The sequence below is a fragment of the Haliaeetus albicilla genome, chromosome 2, assembly GCF_947461875.1.
Source record: "Haliaeetus albicilla chromosome 2, bHalAlb1.1, whole genome shotgun sequence".
Taxonomy (NCBI): domain Eukaryota; kingdom Metazoa; phylum Chordata; class Aves; order Accipitriformes; family Accipitridae; genus Haliaeetus; species Haliaeetus albicilla.
The window spans coordinates 12,519,725-12,535,749 of NC_091484.1; the positions used below are offsets into that span (position 1 = coordinate 12,519,725).

At 59.4% G+C, this 16,025-nt stretch overlaps 2 protein-coding genes and 1 long non-coding RNA gene across 4 annotated transcripts; 2 read left to right on the forward strand and 1 right to left on the reverse strand.

Annotated features, from left to right (window-relative positions):
• The first annotated feature begins 1,315 nt into the window (after positions 1 to 1,315).
• Positions 1,316 to 8,596, forward strand: DBNDD2 (dysbindin domain containing 2). The gene is made up of 4 exons (XM_069806667.1): positions 1,316 to 1,672; positions 6,445 to 6,600; positions 7,072 to 7,215; positions 8,004 to 8,596. The coding sequence occupies exons 1-4, from the start codon at positions 1,459 to 1,461 to the stop codon at positions 8,210 to 8,212; spliced, it is 723 nt and encodes a 240-aa protein (XP_069662768.1). The 5' UTR covers positions 1,316 to 1,458; the 3' UTR covers positions 8,213 to 8,596.
• LOC138689963 (uncharacterized) lies at positions 4,524 to 7,182 on the reverse strand. 2 transcript variants are annotated; one of them, XR_011328727.1, is made up of 3 exons: positions 7,046 to 7,182; positions 6,424 to 6,874; positions 4,524 to 5,806 (listed from the first exon to the last, which is right to left on the reverse strand). It is a non-coding gene; the product is annotated as an uncharacterized lncRNA (long non-coding RNA). The 2 variants fall into 2 exon arrangements; XR_011328726.1 differs by having other exon boundaries at positions 4,524 to 6,874.
• Positions 8,597 to 9,472: 876 nt separating the features above from the next.
• On the forward strand, positions 9,473 to 15,547 carry PIGT (phosphatidylinositol glycan anchor biosynthesis class T). Its single transcript, XM_069806654.1, has 12 exons — positions 9,473 to 10,306; positions 10,637 to 10,814; positions 11,670 to 11,797; positions 12,294 to 12,394; positions 12,552 to 12,638; positions 12,900 to 12,987; positions 13,076 to 13,173; positions 13,473 to 13,638; positions 13,743 to 13,943; positions 14,478 to 14,643; positions 14,780 to 14,863; positions 14,999 to 15,547. Exons 1-12 carry the CDS (start codon positions 9,550 to 9,552, stop codon positions 15,249 to 15,251), a joined length of 2,307 nt encoding a protein of 768 aa, XP_069662755.1. The 5' UTR covers positions 9,473 to 9,549; the 3' UTR covers positions 15,252 to 15,547.
• The last annotated feature ends 478 nt before the right edge of the window (positions 15,548 to 16,025 follow it).

Here is a 16,025-nt window from a genome sequence, read left to right on the forward strand (position 1 = left end):
ACTCGGGGTGCTTGGGGGGACTCGTGTACACAGAAACAGTCTCCATGCCTCTCAGTAGTAACTGGTGCCAATTGACACAGACATGTCACATAGCAGAGACCTGAGCTAATTCCCCAGCCCTGCCTCCTCACCTCCCCGCTAGCAGGGCAGGGCAGGGGGTCAGCAGGGATGGTGATAAATGGCTGATGCTGCCCAGATGGCGTGCCAGACCACACAGAGCTGCGAGCAAGCCAGAATCGGCAGGTACCCAGCAGAGATTTGCTCCTGTGGCTCCTTGGAGAACATAAGCCCCACCGTCTTGCTACACCAGCCTGCCCCCCCGCCCCTCCAGGGCCAAGCCACAGTGCTGGCATCCCACACTCAGGTGGAAACCATCAGGCAGGACTGAGGGTGCTTTTTGGATACGGATAAACCTTCACGTGGACAAAGTTCATCCCTTGTAACCACCGTGTGAGCTGAAGCCAGCAGCTACAGGCAAAGTGCACAGGATGTGGGCACTGGGTCCCCAGCACAAAGCCAGTTTTTGGCAGCAGGAGCTCCCAGGAGACATGGAGGGGACAGCAAAGCAACAGTAGCCAAAACAGAGCTGGGACACAAACAATACCCAGTTATCTTTAGTCACCCAGACAGTGAGAGAAACACAGTGAGAACGGGGCAGGCGACACACGCCACAGACACTGGAAACTCCCTCTCAGCCAGAGAAAAGGGCAGAGTGGATGCACCCCCGTCCCGGCTTGGCAGTGACCAGGCTGCGGGCAGAGCTGCCGCTGGGCACGGCGAGGCACTGACTCACCCTGCTGAGATAGAGGAAGGAGGCGGGCGGCCAAGTCCGCTTCTCTGCCAAGGAGCAGCCCTGATGTGCAGGGCTGAACGTGGGAGAAAACACTCCAGAGCGGGATCTGCTGGGGAATGAGGGTCTCAGAAGGCCGGGGGTGAGCTGGGGAGGGAGCCCACGGCCCATCCACGCAGCATGCTGTTGTGATCGTGTGCGCAGGGCATTTAGAGAAGAAAAGCAAAAAAAACCAAAAAGCAAGCATGAATGGTAACTGCGCTCCTTGCCCAGGCACAGAGACCCCCGCCTCCAGCCCTGCCCACCGCCACCCGTGGCAGAGCTCCTGCCGGAGCAGAGCACCTGCAGCCAGGCACTGCGGGGCACAGGGCTCTGCCTGGGGCGGCCGTGGATGGCGGGGGGGACCCTCTGCAGGGACGCTCCCTGGGGACCACGGACCCTGCGTGGGGACTCTCTATGCGTCCCGGGGACGCAGAGACCCTCCCTGAGGACCGGGTACCGTGCACGGGGACCCTGCAGGGGGACCCTCCGCAAGGACCCTCCCTGGGGACCGGAGACCCCCTCCCCAGGACTCCCGCGGCCCGGCCCACCCCAGGCCCCCCCAGCAGCGGCGAGCAGCCGTGGGGCCGGGACCCCGGCAGGAGCAGCGGCCGGCAGGCGCCGCCGCGATGCCGCGGGGCTGGGCGCGCTGGCACCGCCCCGCGCAGCGCCGAGCACCGCCCCGCAGCGCGCAGCATGGGCGAACGGCGGCCGGCGGCGGCGGGGGGGGCGGCCGCCCCGCGCTGAGCCCGGCCGCCCCGACCCCATCCCGACCCCGGTCGCAGCAGCCGCTCCGCCGCATGTCCGGGCCCGGGGCGCAGAGCCGCAGCCGGCGGCTGCCCGGTAAGTGCCGGCCGCGGGGTGCGCTTGGTGGGAGGGGAGCGGGGCACCGGCACCGGGCGGGCGGGCAGGGCTCGGGCTGCCCGCCCGCGTCCCTTCTCCCCCGCAGCACCCACCCGATGCCCCTTGCAAAGCAGCCATGCCCCCCCAGCTTCCACCCCCCAGCAGCTCCCGCTGCAACAACATGCTACGCCGGCACCGCTCCCGGGCTGCTTTGGGCAGGGGCTGCCCGGGAAGCTCCGTGCCTGGGATAGGGATGCTCGGGGACGGGGACGGAGGCGGGGGGGGGGCACCTGCCTGGGAAGCGGCTAAGCTCGGGGACCTGTTGAGCCACGGGCTCGCTGCGGAGTGGCACCGGTAGCCCTCGGAGCCCCGAGGCCCCCGGGAGGAGCGGATCGCCCTGCACCCTCGGGGTTTAGGGGAAGAGGAGGCTGAGCAGAGCAAACACATCAGCGAGCGTGGCAGGGTGAGCGGCAGCCGGGGTGACTGGGGGCTTGCAAGGGGACAGCCTGCCACGGATCCGTGCTCGGGGCTTGGATGCCATGCCTCGGGCACTGCGCTGCCCTCCTGGCTTTCTTGTCCTCACGCTTCTTCCTGCACGAACCGAAACAGGGCCCTGTAAATAGCAGGGTCTTACGACACAGCCTCTGCTGGGGAAGGAGCTCTGGGCGGCAGGGATATTTTTAGAGCCGAGACGCAAGGGATTTGGAGATTGCTCGGAGGAGTGCAGGCAATGAAACTGCAGCACAGACAGGGGTTACAAGGTGCCATGTCCTCCCTTTCTAGTTCCATCCCCCTGCTTTTCCCAGCAAGCGGCTCTGCCAAAACCACTGCCTCCCTCGCACTCGCCTGGTGCATTTCCTCTCACCGGGGCTATGGTTATTTTTTGCTGTGCTGCAACACGAGGTCAGATGTACCAATCAAGAAAAGACCACGCAGGGAATTAACGCTCAGGCAGCCGGCGTGTCCAGGCATCCTGTCTCTGCATGGCCTGCCCCTGCACGATTCTCTGGAGCGTTCCCAGCTCTCCACACCAGCTGCTTCTCCCAAGGCTAAAGGAGCAGAAAGCCCTTGGGATTTACCCTTGTCCCACAGCAGTTTTGCTGGGGCAGGGTGATAGGGAAAAGCTTGTGATCTCTGCAGAGCCTCCTGGAAGATGCTGTGGCAGCTGAGGAGCTGTGTCTTCCCCCCACCCGATCTCCTCGCAGCACTGCTCGCAGGGACTGGGAACACAAGCTGCAGTCCAGCAAGCCGGGCAGTGGTGGGATGCCCCGAGCCTCTCTGGAGTCACAGGGTCAGGGGATTGGGCTCTGGGAAAGTGCAGGGAGGAGAGCAAAATCTGGCTGGGCCAGCCAGCCCCAGCTCTTTCGTTCACCAGGGAACTGGCCCATGCTTGGAACCACACCTTGCTTAAACTCTGCTCACCTCCACATCAGACTCTGTCCCCTTCCACAGCCCAGATTATTTTTCAGGGCCTTCTTTAAGTCCCTCAAAATCTCTGCAAGGTATTGCAGAACCATGGCCTCAAGAAAAGGCCATCCCCATCTTCTCTTGGCCTTGTGCCTCCACTAACAAGCCTTCTCCCACCCTCAAATACACCCCTCGTATTCACCAGCACAGAGCAGGGGTTGTACCGGCATCCCACGGGCCAAGGAGGAATGAAAAATGCATCCACTCCCAGCAGAAACGCAGCCAGAGAATTGAACCGTGCTCCGCTCCCGGCCTGGACGTTGGGTCGGAGAACACCCTAAGCTGGTGCTCCCAGCACCCTCAAGCCCTGTCTGGCCCTCCCCCCATGCTAACTGCACCCCAGGAATTGCTCCTCTCCCAGCCCACTTTGGCGAGGGCGCAGACAGGAGAGCTCGCAGCGGTTTGCTTCGCAGCCAGCCCTCCTGCACCTTTCCCCACCATGGCAGTGGCCACGAGCCCACACTGTGCAAGGTGGCTCTCTGGCATGCCCTGGCAGCATCCTCGCCCACAGCCCACCCTATGGGCAGCTGCCCAGGAGCAGGTGAGTAGGAAATCCCTGCCTGCACCTGCTAGGTGGGGAAAAGCAACCTCTGTACCAGTGTTTGGCCCCGGTTCCTCCTCAAGCCACGCTGGCTAATAAGCTGTGAGAGCCGGAAGGATTTGAAGGCAGCAGGGTGCCTGGTGCCATCGCAGCCGTGCTGGGCGGTTCAGCCAGTGGGGAAGAGCCTGGCTCTGAATGCTGATAAGCCTCCAGCCCCTTGGCTGAGTGGGCTGTAGTAATAACCATGACAATTGTAATAAAAGCCAGGCCACCAGCAGGTACCGACAGATCCCCCACGGTGCACAGGGGCTGCATTGTGTGTGCGAACATGTCCCGCGGTGGGAACATGCCAGCCGGATGAGACAATCCCCACGACTGACAGCCGGGGAGCGTGACCGGCCGTCACATGGGGAAGGGCCGCGGCAGGGAATGCCGCTCTCCTTTATTTCCCTGTCGAGGGTTGCTGAGGAGCGGCTACACTAGCAGGGCTGTTCGTTCCCCCCGGGCCCGGAAGAGCCCCGGGAGGGGGGAAGGCTCCATCCCCGACTCTCACCGCGGTCACGGGTCAGGCAGGGCCAAGCACAGCCCAGCTGCCGTCTCCCGCTGCCGGCATTCCTTACATAATGGGATCTCAGTGCTCGTGCCTGACTCGCCAGTGAGAGCTCAAAAACAAGTTCATAAACAGGTCCTGCTAATTTCTCCCACAAGAGAAATCCCAGTGCCCACAGGAATGCTGCCACCAGCACTCGTCCTGACTCTCCCCAAGCACCCTTACCCTGAGTATCGGTCACGTGCCAGGGAGAGATGGGCAGTGAGAACATTAATGTCACAGATCAGCCACACTCAGGGAAGCGCCCACTAGCATTTTGGTTTATTTTGTATTTGCACTGCAAACTCTCCTCCTTACCTCCACACTGGGGTCCCTTTGGCAAGATGCCGCACAGAGAGCCACTCTGTCACCCTGAATCTGGGAGCCAGCGCAGCCTCTGCCCTGAGCCCAGCCTCCCAGCAGCTAGAGCCTGATGGGCTCTCCTCGGTGTGGTGAACTGCGGCAGTTTGCCATGGATTTGGCACAGCTGGGCTGGGTGGCAGAGCTCTGCGTGGGACAGACAGGACAGGGCTGGCTCCAGCTGCTGAAGGGAGCCAGCTCCATAATCAGTGCCCTGCTCACCCCCTCCTTGTCCCTGGCTCCATTCTCTTTTGCAGATAGCACAGGGGAGGCAGGAGGTTTTTGCCTTACCCTAGCAGCGCTGTGCTGCAGCCACTGGTCAGCCTTGCGAGGAAAGCTTCACCGGCACAGTGCGTCCACCACCACAGCTGTTAGCCTGGGCACTGCACAGCACACCGAGCCTCTGCACCAGGCAGGCACCCAGTGCTTAGGTCAGACATACCAAGGCAAAGGCCCCTTCAGGCAGCCAGGATTGCCACCCCGGGCATCGCAGAAAGACGCTGAGCAGCCAGAAGAGGTCCAGAGCCTTTTCCAGAAAGTGCATGGTGACTGGCCCCGAGTCATGGTGCATCCCTGCGCTGTGCTGCAGGCACCACCCAGCCTCCTGGGGCAGGCGCCTGCAGACGATGGGGTTTAGCTGAAGGATGCCCCAGAAGTGGGGTGCAGAGGAGTCCTGGAAGAGCTCTCAGGAAGATGTGACACTGATCTCCAGGACATCTCATCAGGCCCACAGCCTCTCTCCCATTTGGGTCCTATGCTGCTACATATTGCTGACAGCCAGCCCCCCCCTGCTGTCCTCGCCCCCACTCCTGCCAGACAGGGTGGGGATGCTGCTCATTCTGTTCCCTCCTCCCCAGCCTGGAGGAGCGGAGGGTTTGGGCAGGCAGAGGATGTTTGTTTGGTTTCCCTGGTTACTGCACTGCCTGCTCCAGTAATCACATTTTCCTGGTGCTGGCTGGGCCAAGAGCAGCAAGAGATGAAATCTGGAATGGCTGAGGTCAAACACCAGCCTGGGAGCAGCTGAGGCCACAGCCTCTCTGTGCCATTTGGGTCCTTGCTGTTGTGGGTACCCAGCCTGAAAGGGAGGTACCAGGCCCAGGGATGCAGCAACAAGCTCCTTCAAAAACAGCCCGAGGGCTCCCATCGCTCCCTCCCGTGTGAGCCAAGGACACAAGCACTGGTGCTGGACTGCGGGAGGAATTAGAAGAATGAAAAATGTTTGTGCAGGCAGAAGCCAAGCTGGCTGTGCAAGCGGGGGATGCGAACGAGGGAGCCTGTGAGCGTGGGTGCGGCTGTATTTATAGCGACGGTGGTGGCAGGGGTGCGCATGTGCAGGGGTGACAGGGTTGCTGATGCCTTTTATACCTTGTGCATCCCTCAGCCCAGAAAGCCTGGAGCACTAATGCCAGTTCTTGTCCCTGGGAGTTTCCCCTGCTTATTAGCATTCAGAGACAGCCCTCTGTTTTGTAGCAAGGAAACTGAAACTTGAACACTTGAACCATGGCTGATCTCATAACAACACCCTTTCCCCCCTCAATAATTCAGTTCAGCAGTAGTGAACGCAGCATATGAGCTCCCCACTTCTGGCTGCCCTGCATTTCGGAAGTGAGATCTGAGGCTCCAGCACAGCAAGTGCTGGTGATGCTGCCGTTTCAGCGTTTAACATCTATTCATAGTGACTAAATCAATGTGCGCTGGTAAAGCGGAGCAGAAGGGAATTGCCTACCCTCCAGCACAGCCATACCACATGAGCTGGGTAGGCTGAAGGGCTTGGACAGCCCTGCCTGGTCCAACCCTCCTCACCTTTCTCCCCAGGTGACATGGAGCAGGCACAGAGGAGCCTGGACACCGAGCAGATGCAGCAGCAGCAGCTGAAACTACGGGACCGGCAGAAGTTCTTTGAGGAGGTTTTCCAGCATGACGTGGATTTCTTCTTCCCTATGTCTCACCTGCAGATAGAGCATCGGAGACGTAAGTGCTGCGGGCACCAGCACGGGGCTGGGGGCATTTCAGGGAACAGTGACACAGGCGTTAGAGATCAGTGGGACATCCACAGTCTAAAGGCGGCCGGGGACATGCATGTCCTGCACTGAGGCAGGACCACACATGCTGCATGTGGGTGTGCTGTGGATTACTCATATCACTTAACTGAAGTCACTGCACATGGGTACCCAGGCTGGCGCCATGCATAGTCACTGGCTTCAGGCAGGCTCCTCCAGACAGCAGTTTGGGGCAGGGACAAGGACTGCAAGGAGACAGCAGGGGCTTCCAGAGGGATGTTTTAAGGAAACACAATTTTCCTGGGGACCTCTTACCAGCAGGTAGAATTCAGTTCCCCATGGCAAGGCTGGCCTCCCTCCTCGGGGTCCTGCCTGCACAGGGCTCACAGTGCCCTTTGCCTGGCACTAGCACTCACCTTTTCGCTGACCTCTGTCTCTGCAGCCCCCTTAGGCAGCATTTCCTCCATGGAGGTGAACGTGGACATGCTGGAGCAGATGGACATGATGGACCTGTCAGACCAGGACACCGTGGACGTGTTTCTGGGCTGTGGGACAGAGGAAAGCAGTGTTGCTGGGCCCCTGCCAGGTATGTGCAGTCCCAAGCCTTTTGCTGGCCACGCTGGGAAGCCTTTCTGCCCCCCGTGCCCACACTGGCTTGTTCCTCAGCCCTGGCCACCCTGTGTGCAGATCTACATGCACCCATACAAAGACAGACACGTGGTGCTGGGGTTGGTGAGGTTGGAGGGATTTCACCCTGGGCTGGTCCATGTCAGTATCCACCTCCACAGCCCAGAGGTGCAGACCCCTGTAAATACCTTATGTTGCAGAAGACAGGAGAGCCCAGGCACTTTCCAGAGTCTGTGGGGCAAATCCTCTTGTCCTGAAGCTCCTGTGGAGTAGCCAGTGTCTTGTCACGATTTCCCAGGTCCCCACTGCACTGCAGAGCTCACTGTGCTGAGCAGGAAGGCTGCAGGACCCCTCCACCTCCCAGCCAGACCCCAGAGAGCTGGCCTTGGGTCCTGCAGGGAAAGCCCGGAGCACCAGCACCTTCCTCCCCATCCACACACGCTGTAGTTATTCACTGAGGCCAAGCCAAATGTCTCCTTGCCTGCTACAGCCAATGGCCTCACACAGCATGGCTCCAAGCCATGTTTCACGCAAGATGGAAAAGGCTCCACTGCCAAAAACGGGGAAGGAATGTGCGGCACTGCCCAGAGCCAAGCCGGGGGTGTGAGGTAGGGAACAGCCACAGCAGCCGCATGGGGAGCAGCCAGGAAAGCATAGCTGGCCAAGGAATAGGACATGTGTGTTGGAGCTTAGGGAGCAATAAACCTCCAGAAGCCTTTTTTTTTCTCTTACCGCTCTCTCTTCCAGGAGCAGATACCCACCAGTGCCCAGAGGAAATCACCCTGCAAGTGCCCAATGCAGCCGAGAGCAAGTCACGCATTTCCTCCACGTCTTCTGTCTCCACGGATCTGAATAGCCTGGACACCAGCGAGGAGGGGGCCGAGACCCCCGTGGTGCAGTCAGATGAGGAGGACCTGCAGGAGGACAGTCCCAAAGAGCAGGTGGCAAGAAGCTAGCAGCCAGCTCAGCCCTGCTCCCAGCCTCCTCCATACAGACCTACCAGCCCAGAGGAAGGAAAGCCACTGGCACTCAGTAAACCCCGTTCTGGACTGCTGCCCTGCAGGAGGGGAGAGATGGTTTTCCCCTCCTCTCCCTCCACAGGTTCTACTGGCAGCCAAAGGAAAAGGAAGGGGGTATTGTAGGCTCCCAAAATTAACTCTTCAGGCTTTGCTGCTAACACTCCCTGCTTCATTCCCCAAAATGCTCAGCATCCCACTGCCCCACCATTCCCAGAAAGCCATCCCTTGGGATCCCAGTTCCCCCCGTCCTACTGACAAAGGTCCTGTCCAGACAAGCATTTAACGATGGCATACAAAGAAATAACACTCCAGTCTAAACAAGCAGTGGGTGTGTGTGTTATTGGGAGAAAACAGCACTGGGGGTGAGGGTTAGGTGGGGATTACAGGAGGAAGAGTGGTGTAAAGCCCATGTGCGAAGGGTGCGAACAAAACCTTCTGTTGCACAGCCCACCTCCAGTGCAGGGACGGTTCCTGCGCCCAGGGTGGGGGCAGACAGCACAGACCTTGGCAGAGAAGGGTGGCTGTTAGCGGAGCAGGTCACCTTACTGAGCAACTTGGGTGCTGCCTCCAGGAGGGACAGAGCCAGCAGCTGCAGTACAGATATAGCTGACCTAAGCAGAGCTGCTGGTGACCTGTAACTACCCTCCATGAGTACACTGAGGGATTTCTCATGCAAATCAGCTGAGTGAAGAACATCAGCACAGGCAGCACCAGCAGCCACGGCTCCGCCAGCACAGCATGATGGCAGCAGCCCTGGCTGGAGGCTGCTTTAGAGGAGCAAAGGAAGAGCCATCAGAATGAAGCCACTTTGCAGCCCGCTACGCTTGCTCCCTGCACGACAGGTCAAGAGGAGTCAGGCACAAAGCCAGCCAGAGCTCTGCTGCCGCTATCAGTGGCTGCAGGCCAGGAAAGCGCTGTCCCTGCTCGGGTTGTGTCAGCACAACCATGGTCACCCCCACAAGGAAAGGGGCCTGGGAGATAAGCGACAGGAGCCAAGGAACGCTCCTCATCCCGGCTGCATCCCAGGGGGCATTCGGACCTTACTGCACACTCTCCGGCGTCAGCCAACCCTTTGTGAGACTGGCTGGAGCACCCCAGTTATCCAGGAACGACCGGCCGGGAGCGGGAGGCGTTGTAAGCTCTGTCGGAGTGCCACCCCTAGTGCTGCCTTGCTGCGGCTGCAGTTTGCTTCCTCCTGGGGTGGCCCCAGGCTGGCCTGGGCTGGCAGCCGGTGGAAGCAGGGCGCTTCCGGACGGCTCTGCGCCCGGAGATAGATGCTGCCCTCCGGAAAGGAGACGTCAAGGAGAAAGGGAGAGCAGACAACAGCGGGAAGAGCTGAGAGAGGAAGTCACGCCGGGGACGGGTGCAGTCCTTGCAGAGTCCTGGTGCAGGGCAAAGCCTTGCAGGGAACCCCCGGAGAGGGGCTGTGGCTGGTGGCCCCAGCTGTTCGCAGGCTGGTGTTTGACCCCAGCCGTTCCCGATTCCCTCTCTTGCCGCTCTTGGCCCAGCCGGCGCAAGGAGAACGCGGTTGCTGGAGCAGGCAGCGCAGAAACCACGAGGAGCCTTCGGGGAGCCCTCCACAAAATGGACGCCCTCGCTCCCAGCCTGGGGGCAGCCGCTGCCAGATGCTCGCCCTCGGCCGGGCGCGGGCACGGCCAGGCAGGCTCTTCCCCCGCTCCCGCCGCGGGGCAGGCTCCAGACCTGCTCCTCGCAGCCGCTCCTCGGCTCGCAGACCCCGCCAGAGGAAGACCCTCCGGCCGCGAGCCGGGCCGGGGCTGCGGCGCCGCGTCTCCATGGCGACGCCGGAAGCGGCCGCCATCGGCCGGAAGCGGAAGCCGGCGGAGGGGCGGGAGGGCGCCGGGATGGCGGCGGTGCTGCCGCTGCTGCTGCTGCTGGCGGCGGCGGGGCCCGGGCGGGCGCGGCGGGACGCGCTGCGGGAGGAGCTGCTGCTGAGCCCGCTGCCCGCCGGCGACGTGGCCGCCACCTTCCAGTTCCGCACGCGATGGGACGCCGACCTGCCGCGGGGCGCGGGTAGGGCGGGGCGGGGCCGGGGGCAGGACGGGCCGCTATTGGCTGGGGCGCGGCGCAGGGGGCGGAGGCGTTTCGCGGGGCGACGTGATGGCACGCACTGGGGTGGCGTCAGGGGAGGGGCGGGGCCGTCGCCATGTGGGGCGATGAGGAGCCGGGCAGAGCGAGACGACGGGGCGGGGGGGGCTGAGGGTTGTGGTGACGTCAGCACGAGGGGGCTCGGCGCAGCGACGCGAGCAGGGGTAGCGCCGGGGGCTGACGTCATGTTTGGCCGGGCCCTGGTGTGAGGTCAGGAGAAGGGGCCGCGGGGGCGGGAGCTAACGCCGCCTGCAGTCTCTCACTACAGGCTCTTCCCGAAGGCGCTGGGGCGGCTGGTGGCGGCCCTGGGCGTGCGGGAGCTCCACCTGGCCCTCACGCAGGGCTTCTGGCGTACCCGGGCCTGGGGGCAGCCGCCCCTCCAGGCACCCGCCGGCGCCGAGCTGTGGGTCTGGTTCCAGCCCACCGTCACCGAGTAGGTACCCCGGCCGTGGGTCCGTCCCGGGGCGTCCCCTCCGCGGCCACCGCTCCCCGGAGCCATCACCCTTCTTGCGCGAGGCAGCCGTGGCGTGCGTGGGGGCCTCCTGGGTTGGAAAACGTCTGCTGGAATAAAGGGCCCGCAACCCCAGGAGCAGCTCTAAGGAAAAGCAGAACGTAGCCCCGCTCAGCGGGCAGGGCAGGATGTGGTGCTGAGGGCAAACCCTTGTTCACTAAAGGAGCAAGTAGTTCTCTTACGGGCTCTGTGATGACAAACCCCTTGCTGCACTAATACTACGGGGCTGTACCTTGACCTCTCATCCGTGACTCGCTTCCCTTGGCTCCTGTCCGATACCTGTCACCATCTCCCTTAGCACACAGCCCCCGGCTGAGCCACAGCAGCTCTGTATGGACTCGCAGAGCTCTCTCCTCCCTACAAATGGCCTGTTCCACATCTGCCGGTTGGGTCAGCCTTCAGAGCTGCACCAAGGTGTTGCTTTAGGTCTCACAGCCTCTTCCCCATGAACTACATGTCACCTCCCACATGCTCCCTGCTCTGCCAGCCCCTCTCCTTGCGTACCAGCTGCACCTATCACCAGATCCCCAGCTGTGTGAAGCGTTGACACCCCGGGGGGCTGCCCCTGCAGTGAATGTCCCCCAGATCTCACGCATTAGAATAAAATACGAGGAGAGCTGAACAGTGCATGACCAGCAGCCTCTGCCTACACGCTCCTTGCAGCTTCTGAAAGCCAGCGTGGTCACCCCAGTGTATTTATTGAATGTTACTGACTTAATGCTTGTTGTTCTGAGGATTTGAGCTGCTGAGTAATCCCTGGTATCTGTTCTCACACAGTGTTGACAAAGCCTGGAAAGAACTGAGTAACATCCTCTCGGGAATTTTCTGTGCTTCTCTCAACTTCATTGACTCGACCAACACAGTCACTCCGACAGCATCCTTCAAACCCCTGGGCTTAGCCAATGGTGAGCCCAGCCTGCACTTGGCTGCCCAGCTCTGCCCTCTCACTCTTGCCTCTAGCTTTAGTTCTGCCCCATGCCACTACAGGGAGTCCGGGTGCAGGTCCTGGGTCTGGGTGTGTACAACAGGGTCTTTTAACCTCCTCCTGGAAGCACTTCCTCTCCCTACAAATGAGGCTTATATTTGAACAGAGGAAACCCACAAGGAGTACATGGTAGATGCTCCCAGGCCATCGTCTGTCTCTCTGAAAAGTATTTTATGAAGCAGTGACAGCCAGAGGATTTAAGGCACTCATGAAGAAAATCTGCTAGAATATACCCTTACTTACTCTTTCCAAATCACTCTGAACAGAGTGGGATCTATTCCTGATTGAGCTCGTGGCATTTCAGGCATAGTGAGAGGGTGGTGGGCTGTGGGATACGTTGGGGGGTGGAACAGGTCTGCTTCTGTTCTCATGCCTGTAGCAGTACCAACCTGTTGACCCTCCACCTCCCTGCCTAGGGACAGATCACCATCTCCTGCGATATGCTGTCCTGCCCCGGGAGGTTGTCTGCACAGAGAACCTCACTCCTTGGAAGAAGCTGCTGCCATGTGGCTCAAAGGTAACGGCAAGTCCTGTTGCCTTGTTGGGCCACTCCCGATAGAGCTGGGCTCCTGACAGCAATCCGGGAGCATGCACTGGGAAGGCTTAGCAGGGCCTTTCTCTCACTGGGAGCAGAGAACAGACCTGGTGCTGAGTTTCTCCTTTTCTCCCTGCAGGCTGGGCTTGCTGTGCTGCTGAAGGCCGAGCGCTTGTTCCATAGCAGCTACCACTCGCAGGCAGTGCACATCCGCCCCATCTGCAGGGTAAGTGTGAGGCTCAGAGCTCCCTCCTTTAACACCCCCAAGAGAAAATCCAAAGCCTTCTTGTGACACTGCAAGGTGACACACTGGTTTGCCCAGCTCCCCTGCGGTGGGTTCACTGTGTCTAACAGCTGTCGTCCTGCTTCTCTGGTCTCACCTGCATCCCGATGGGATTCTTGCAGTCCCAGTGGAATTCCAGCTCCATCCTCATGTCCTTCCCCTCCACAAGGTGTGATCAGAGCCACCTGTCTCTCTCTTGTCCAGGATGCCTCCTGCCTGGCTGTGTCCTGGGAGCTCAGACAGACCCTCACTGTGGTCTTTGACACCTTTTCCAGTGGCCAAGGAAAGAAAGGTAAGCTTGGCAGCAGTGCGCTGCGGTCCTTGAGTGCCCCCAGCCTGCAGCACTTCACTCCACCTGCCACTGACTTTGCTTCCCACAGACTGGTCCCTCTTTAAGATGTTCTCTCGCACACTTACTGATGCGTGTCCTCTGGCATCGCAGAGCAAAGTCTACGTTGACATCTCCCCCAAGAACAAGGTAATGCTCATGGACCAGAGAACATCCTGCTCCCTCAGTTCAGCCACTTCATGTGACTCTGAAACATCCTCGCCTCTACCCCCTGCATGGCTGGGCCCCCCAGGAACCCTCCACGGCTAACAAAGGGAGGTGGTTTCCTTCCCCTGAGCAGGTGTGCAGGGATGAGTGTGGTGGTGTTAATAAAAGTGCTGAGCTGGCTGTTGGGTGGGAAAGCTGCGGGCCAGCCAGAGGGGCTTTGCCCAGCACTGCCAGTTACTTCGAGGCGCACTTTTCCTTTCGTGGTCTATTTGCTTTCTCAGGAAAAGGAGTTACTGGAAGTGACTCCCCCTCCGACATCTGTACACGAAGCTATTGTCCAGGGAGACGAGAGAACCTATGCTGTCTATGACCTGCTGAGCCCCTCGCTCTTCAATACATCTCGCAGCCTCAATGTGCAGCTGAAGTGGAAGCGGCCCCAAGACAGCTGTGAGTGACCAGAACTTCACTCCACCTGCACCACTGGTCAGTGATCTGGGCTTAAAAATCACCTGGCATGACCCTCCATTCCTATGTCCTTTTCTCTTCCGTAGCGGAGCTGCCAACACCCATACTCCATGCTCAGCGCTATGTGAGTGGCTATGGTCTGCAGACTGGAGAGATCAGCACTCTCATCTACAACACTCACCCGTACCGGGCATTCCCCGTGATCCTGCTGGAGACTGTGCCGTGGTATCTGCGACTCTATGTGCACACTCTGACTATCATCACGAAGGGGAAGGAAAACAAGCCAAGTAAGTAAACTCTCCTGGGAGCACATGCCACACGATTTCCTTGGCTCAAGCAGCTCGTTCCAGAGATGGCTTGGTCCCTCCCTTGGGCCTCAGTGATCAGTGGGAAACTGGACTGGAAATAAAACGTCTTGGGATGTTTTCCTAGCCTTCAGTTCAGTGCTCACAGCAGATGAGACTTTATTAAGTCTCTTTTGTAAGAGGCACGTGGATGGTGTTTCATAATCCACCAAGGGTCTAAACCAAAGTGAATTGATTTTTGTAGTAAAGGAGGCTCAATGTAGAACTGATGACTGGGTCTTATTTTGGATTTGTACCTTTCCTTATGAACACCCAAGTTTCACAGGTCATCAGCTCTAAAGACCAACCAGATTTAGCTTTAACACATGATCTTTGTTACCTGTGCATCTTTACTTGCCCAGAAAACCTCTCCCAGGACAGTGGAAGCAGGAGCACCCACCCCATGGGAGATGTCCAGGCAACGTGAGATTAGACACGGGTCGCCCCAGTGTCACTGACGCATCTCTTTGGGGTTAGGTTATATCCACTACCAGCCAGCCCAGGACCGGAGACGGCCTCACCTCTTAGAAATGCTGATCCAGCTGCCAGCCAACTCTGTCACCAAGATCACAATCCAGTTTGAGAGGGCCTTATTGAAGTGGACAGAGTACACGCCTGACCCCAATCATGGCTTTTACATCAGGTAACGACATACCTCAGCTCCTCATCCCCTCCTGGGCCTTGTGTAGGACTTGCTGCCCAGGTCTCTGGGGACAGGAAAAACTCTTGCCATCTCTTTGCTGGCAGAACTGACACTAGCGTGTCCTTTGTCTCCTTAGTTCATCTGTGCTTAGTGCCCTGGTGCCCAGCGTCATTGCGATGAAGGACGTGGATGTGGAGCAGAGCCCTCTCTTCACCTCACTGTGAGTGTGCCTGTGCTGGGGAGTGGGGCTATACCGCAGTGCCAGCGGGCTGCCGGCCGCGGCTATCCTGTCTGGTGAGCACAAAGCGGTGGTCCTGTGTGGGCTGACACACCCTTCCCTGTTTCCACTCTCCAGGTTTCCTTCCTCTGATGGCTCCAGCTATTTTATGCGCCTGTACACGGAGCCACTGCTGGTGAACTTGCCGACGCCAGACTTCAGCATGCCTTATAATGTCATCTGCCTGACCTGCACCGTGGTGGCAGTGTGCTACGGCTCCTTCTACAACCTGCTGACCAGAACGTTTCACGTGGAAGAGCCGAGCCGGGGAGGGCTGGCCAAGCGGCTGGCCAACATCATCCGCAAATTCAGGGGGGTGCCTCCCCTCTGAGAGAAACCAGGGCAGCCAGTGCTGGCTGCAGGGCTCTGTGGGGAGACCCAGGGAGCAGAGCGCTGCTGCCTCTTGTCTTTGCTGGAAGCAGCCTGCTCTGTTTTGCTGCCTGCATCTCTCTTTGGGATCCAACAGGCTGAGGGGTTGCTTCCATCATTAAGATGGGAAACGGCTCTAAGCCCAGTGACTACTGAACTCAGTGCTACGGGATTGGGAAAGGTATAAGACTTCTGTTTGGGAGAGGGGTAACTTATGTGCTGGGAATGATGCTAGCAGTAAACTTGAGCTGTTTTGTACATTTGTGCTGCTCCTGGTTGGTTTTACTTTCTCAACCTCAGAGGCAGAGTTGACCCTGTAAGACTCTGTGAGCTGCTAAGTCTCTAGCACGCTACCCGAGTCAGCTGGGAGGAGATGCAGGCATGGTAAGGGGAAGGGGTGTGATGTGCAGCGAAGAGATGGGTTCGTCTGCTCTACCATCTCACCTTCCACAGCTCCCTCCTGCCACACTTCACCACATTTGAGCCAGTTTGCAAATTAATTGTTGGCCATAGTGTATGTCTGTCCCCTCAGCCATGGCAAGGGCTTATTTTCTTTCTCAGTAAAAAGCTTCTCTTGCTTCCAGCTTCTATTTGCAGCATTTTGAAACCCCTCCACCTGCTTACCCCTCTGCTGCAGCACAAGATTCTCCTCTGCCTCCTCAGTATCATTTCTGCACATCTGCCTGATGGCTCCCCTGCACCCACGGTGTCCCAAAAGCTTCAGGGAGCCTCTGGG

Coding starts and splice junctions, on each gene's coding strand:
- PIGT (XM_069806654.1), top strand. CDS start 9,550: ATGCTGCCCTCCGGAAAGGAGACGTCAAGGAGAAAGGGAGAGCAGACA. Junction 10,307..10,636: donor CGACCTGCCGCGGGGCGCGG/GTAGGGCGGGGC, acceptor CGCCGCCTGCAG/TCTCTCACTACAGGCTCTTC. Junction 10,815..11,669: donor TTCCAGCCCACCGTCACCGA/GTAGGTACCCCG, acceptor GTTCTCACACAG/TGTTGACAAAGCCTGGAAAG.
- DBNDD2 (XM_069806667.1), top strand. CDS start 1,459: ATGCCGCGGGGCTGGGCGCGCTGGCACCGCCCCGCGCAGCGCCGAGCA. Junction 1,673..6,444: donor CCGCAGCCGGCGGCTGCCCG/GTAAGTGCCGGC, acceptor CTTTCTCCCCAG/GTGACATGGAGCAGGCACAG. Junction 7,216..8,003: donor TGTTGCTGGGCCCCTGCCAG/GTATGTGCAGTC, acceptor TCTCTCTTCCAG/GAGCAGATACCCACCAGTGC.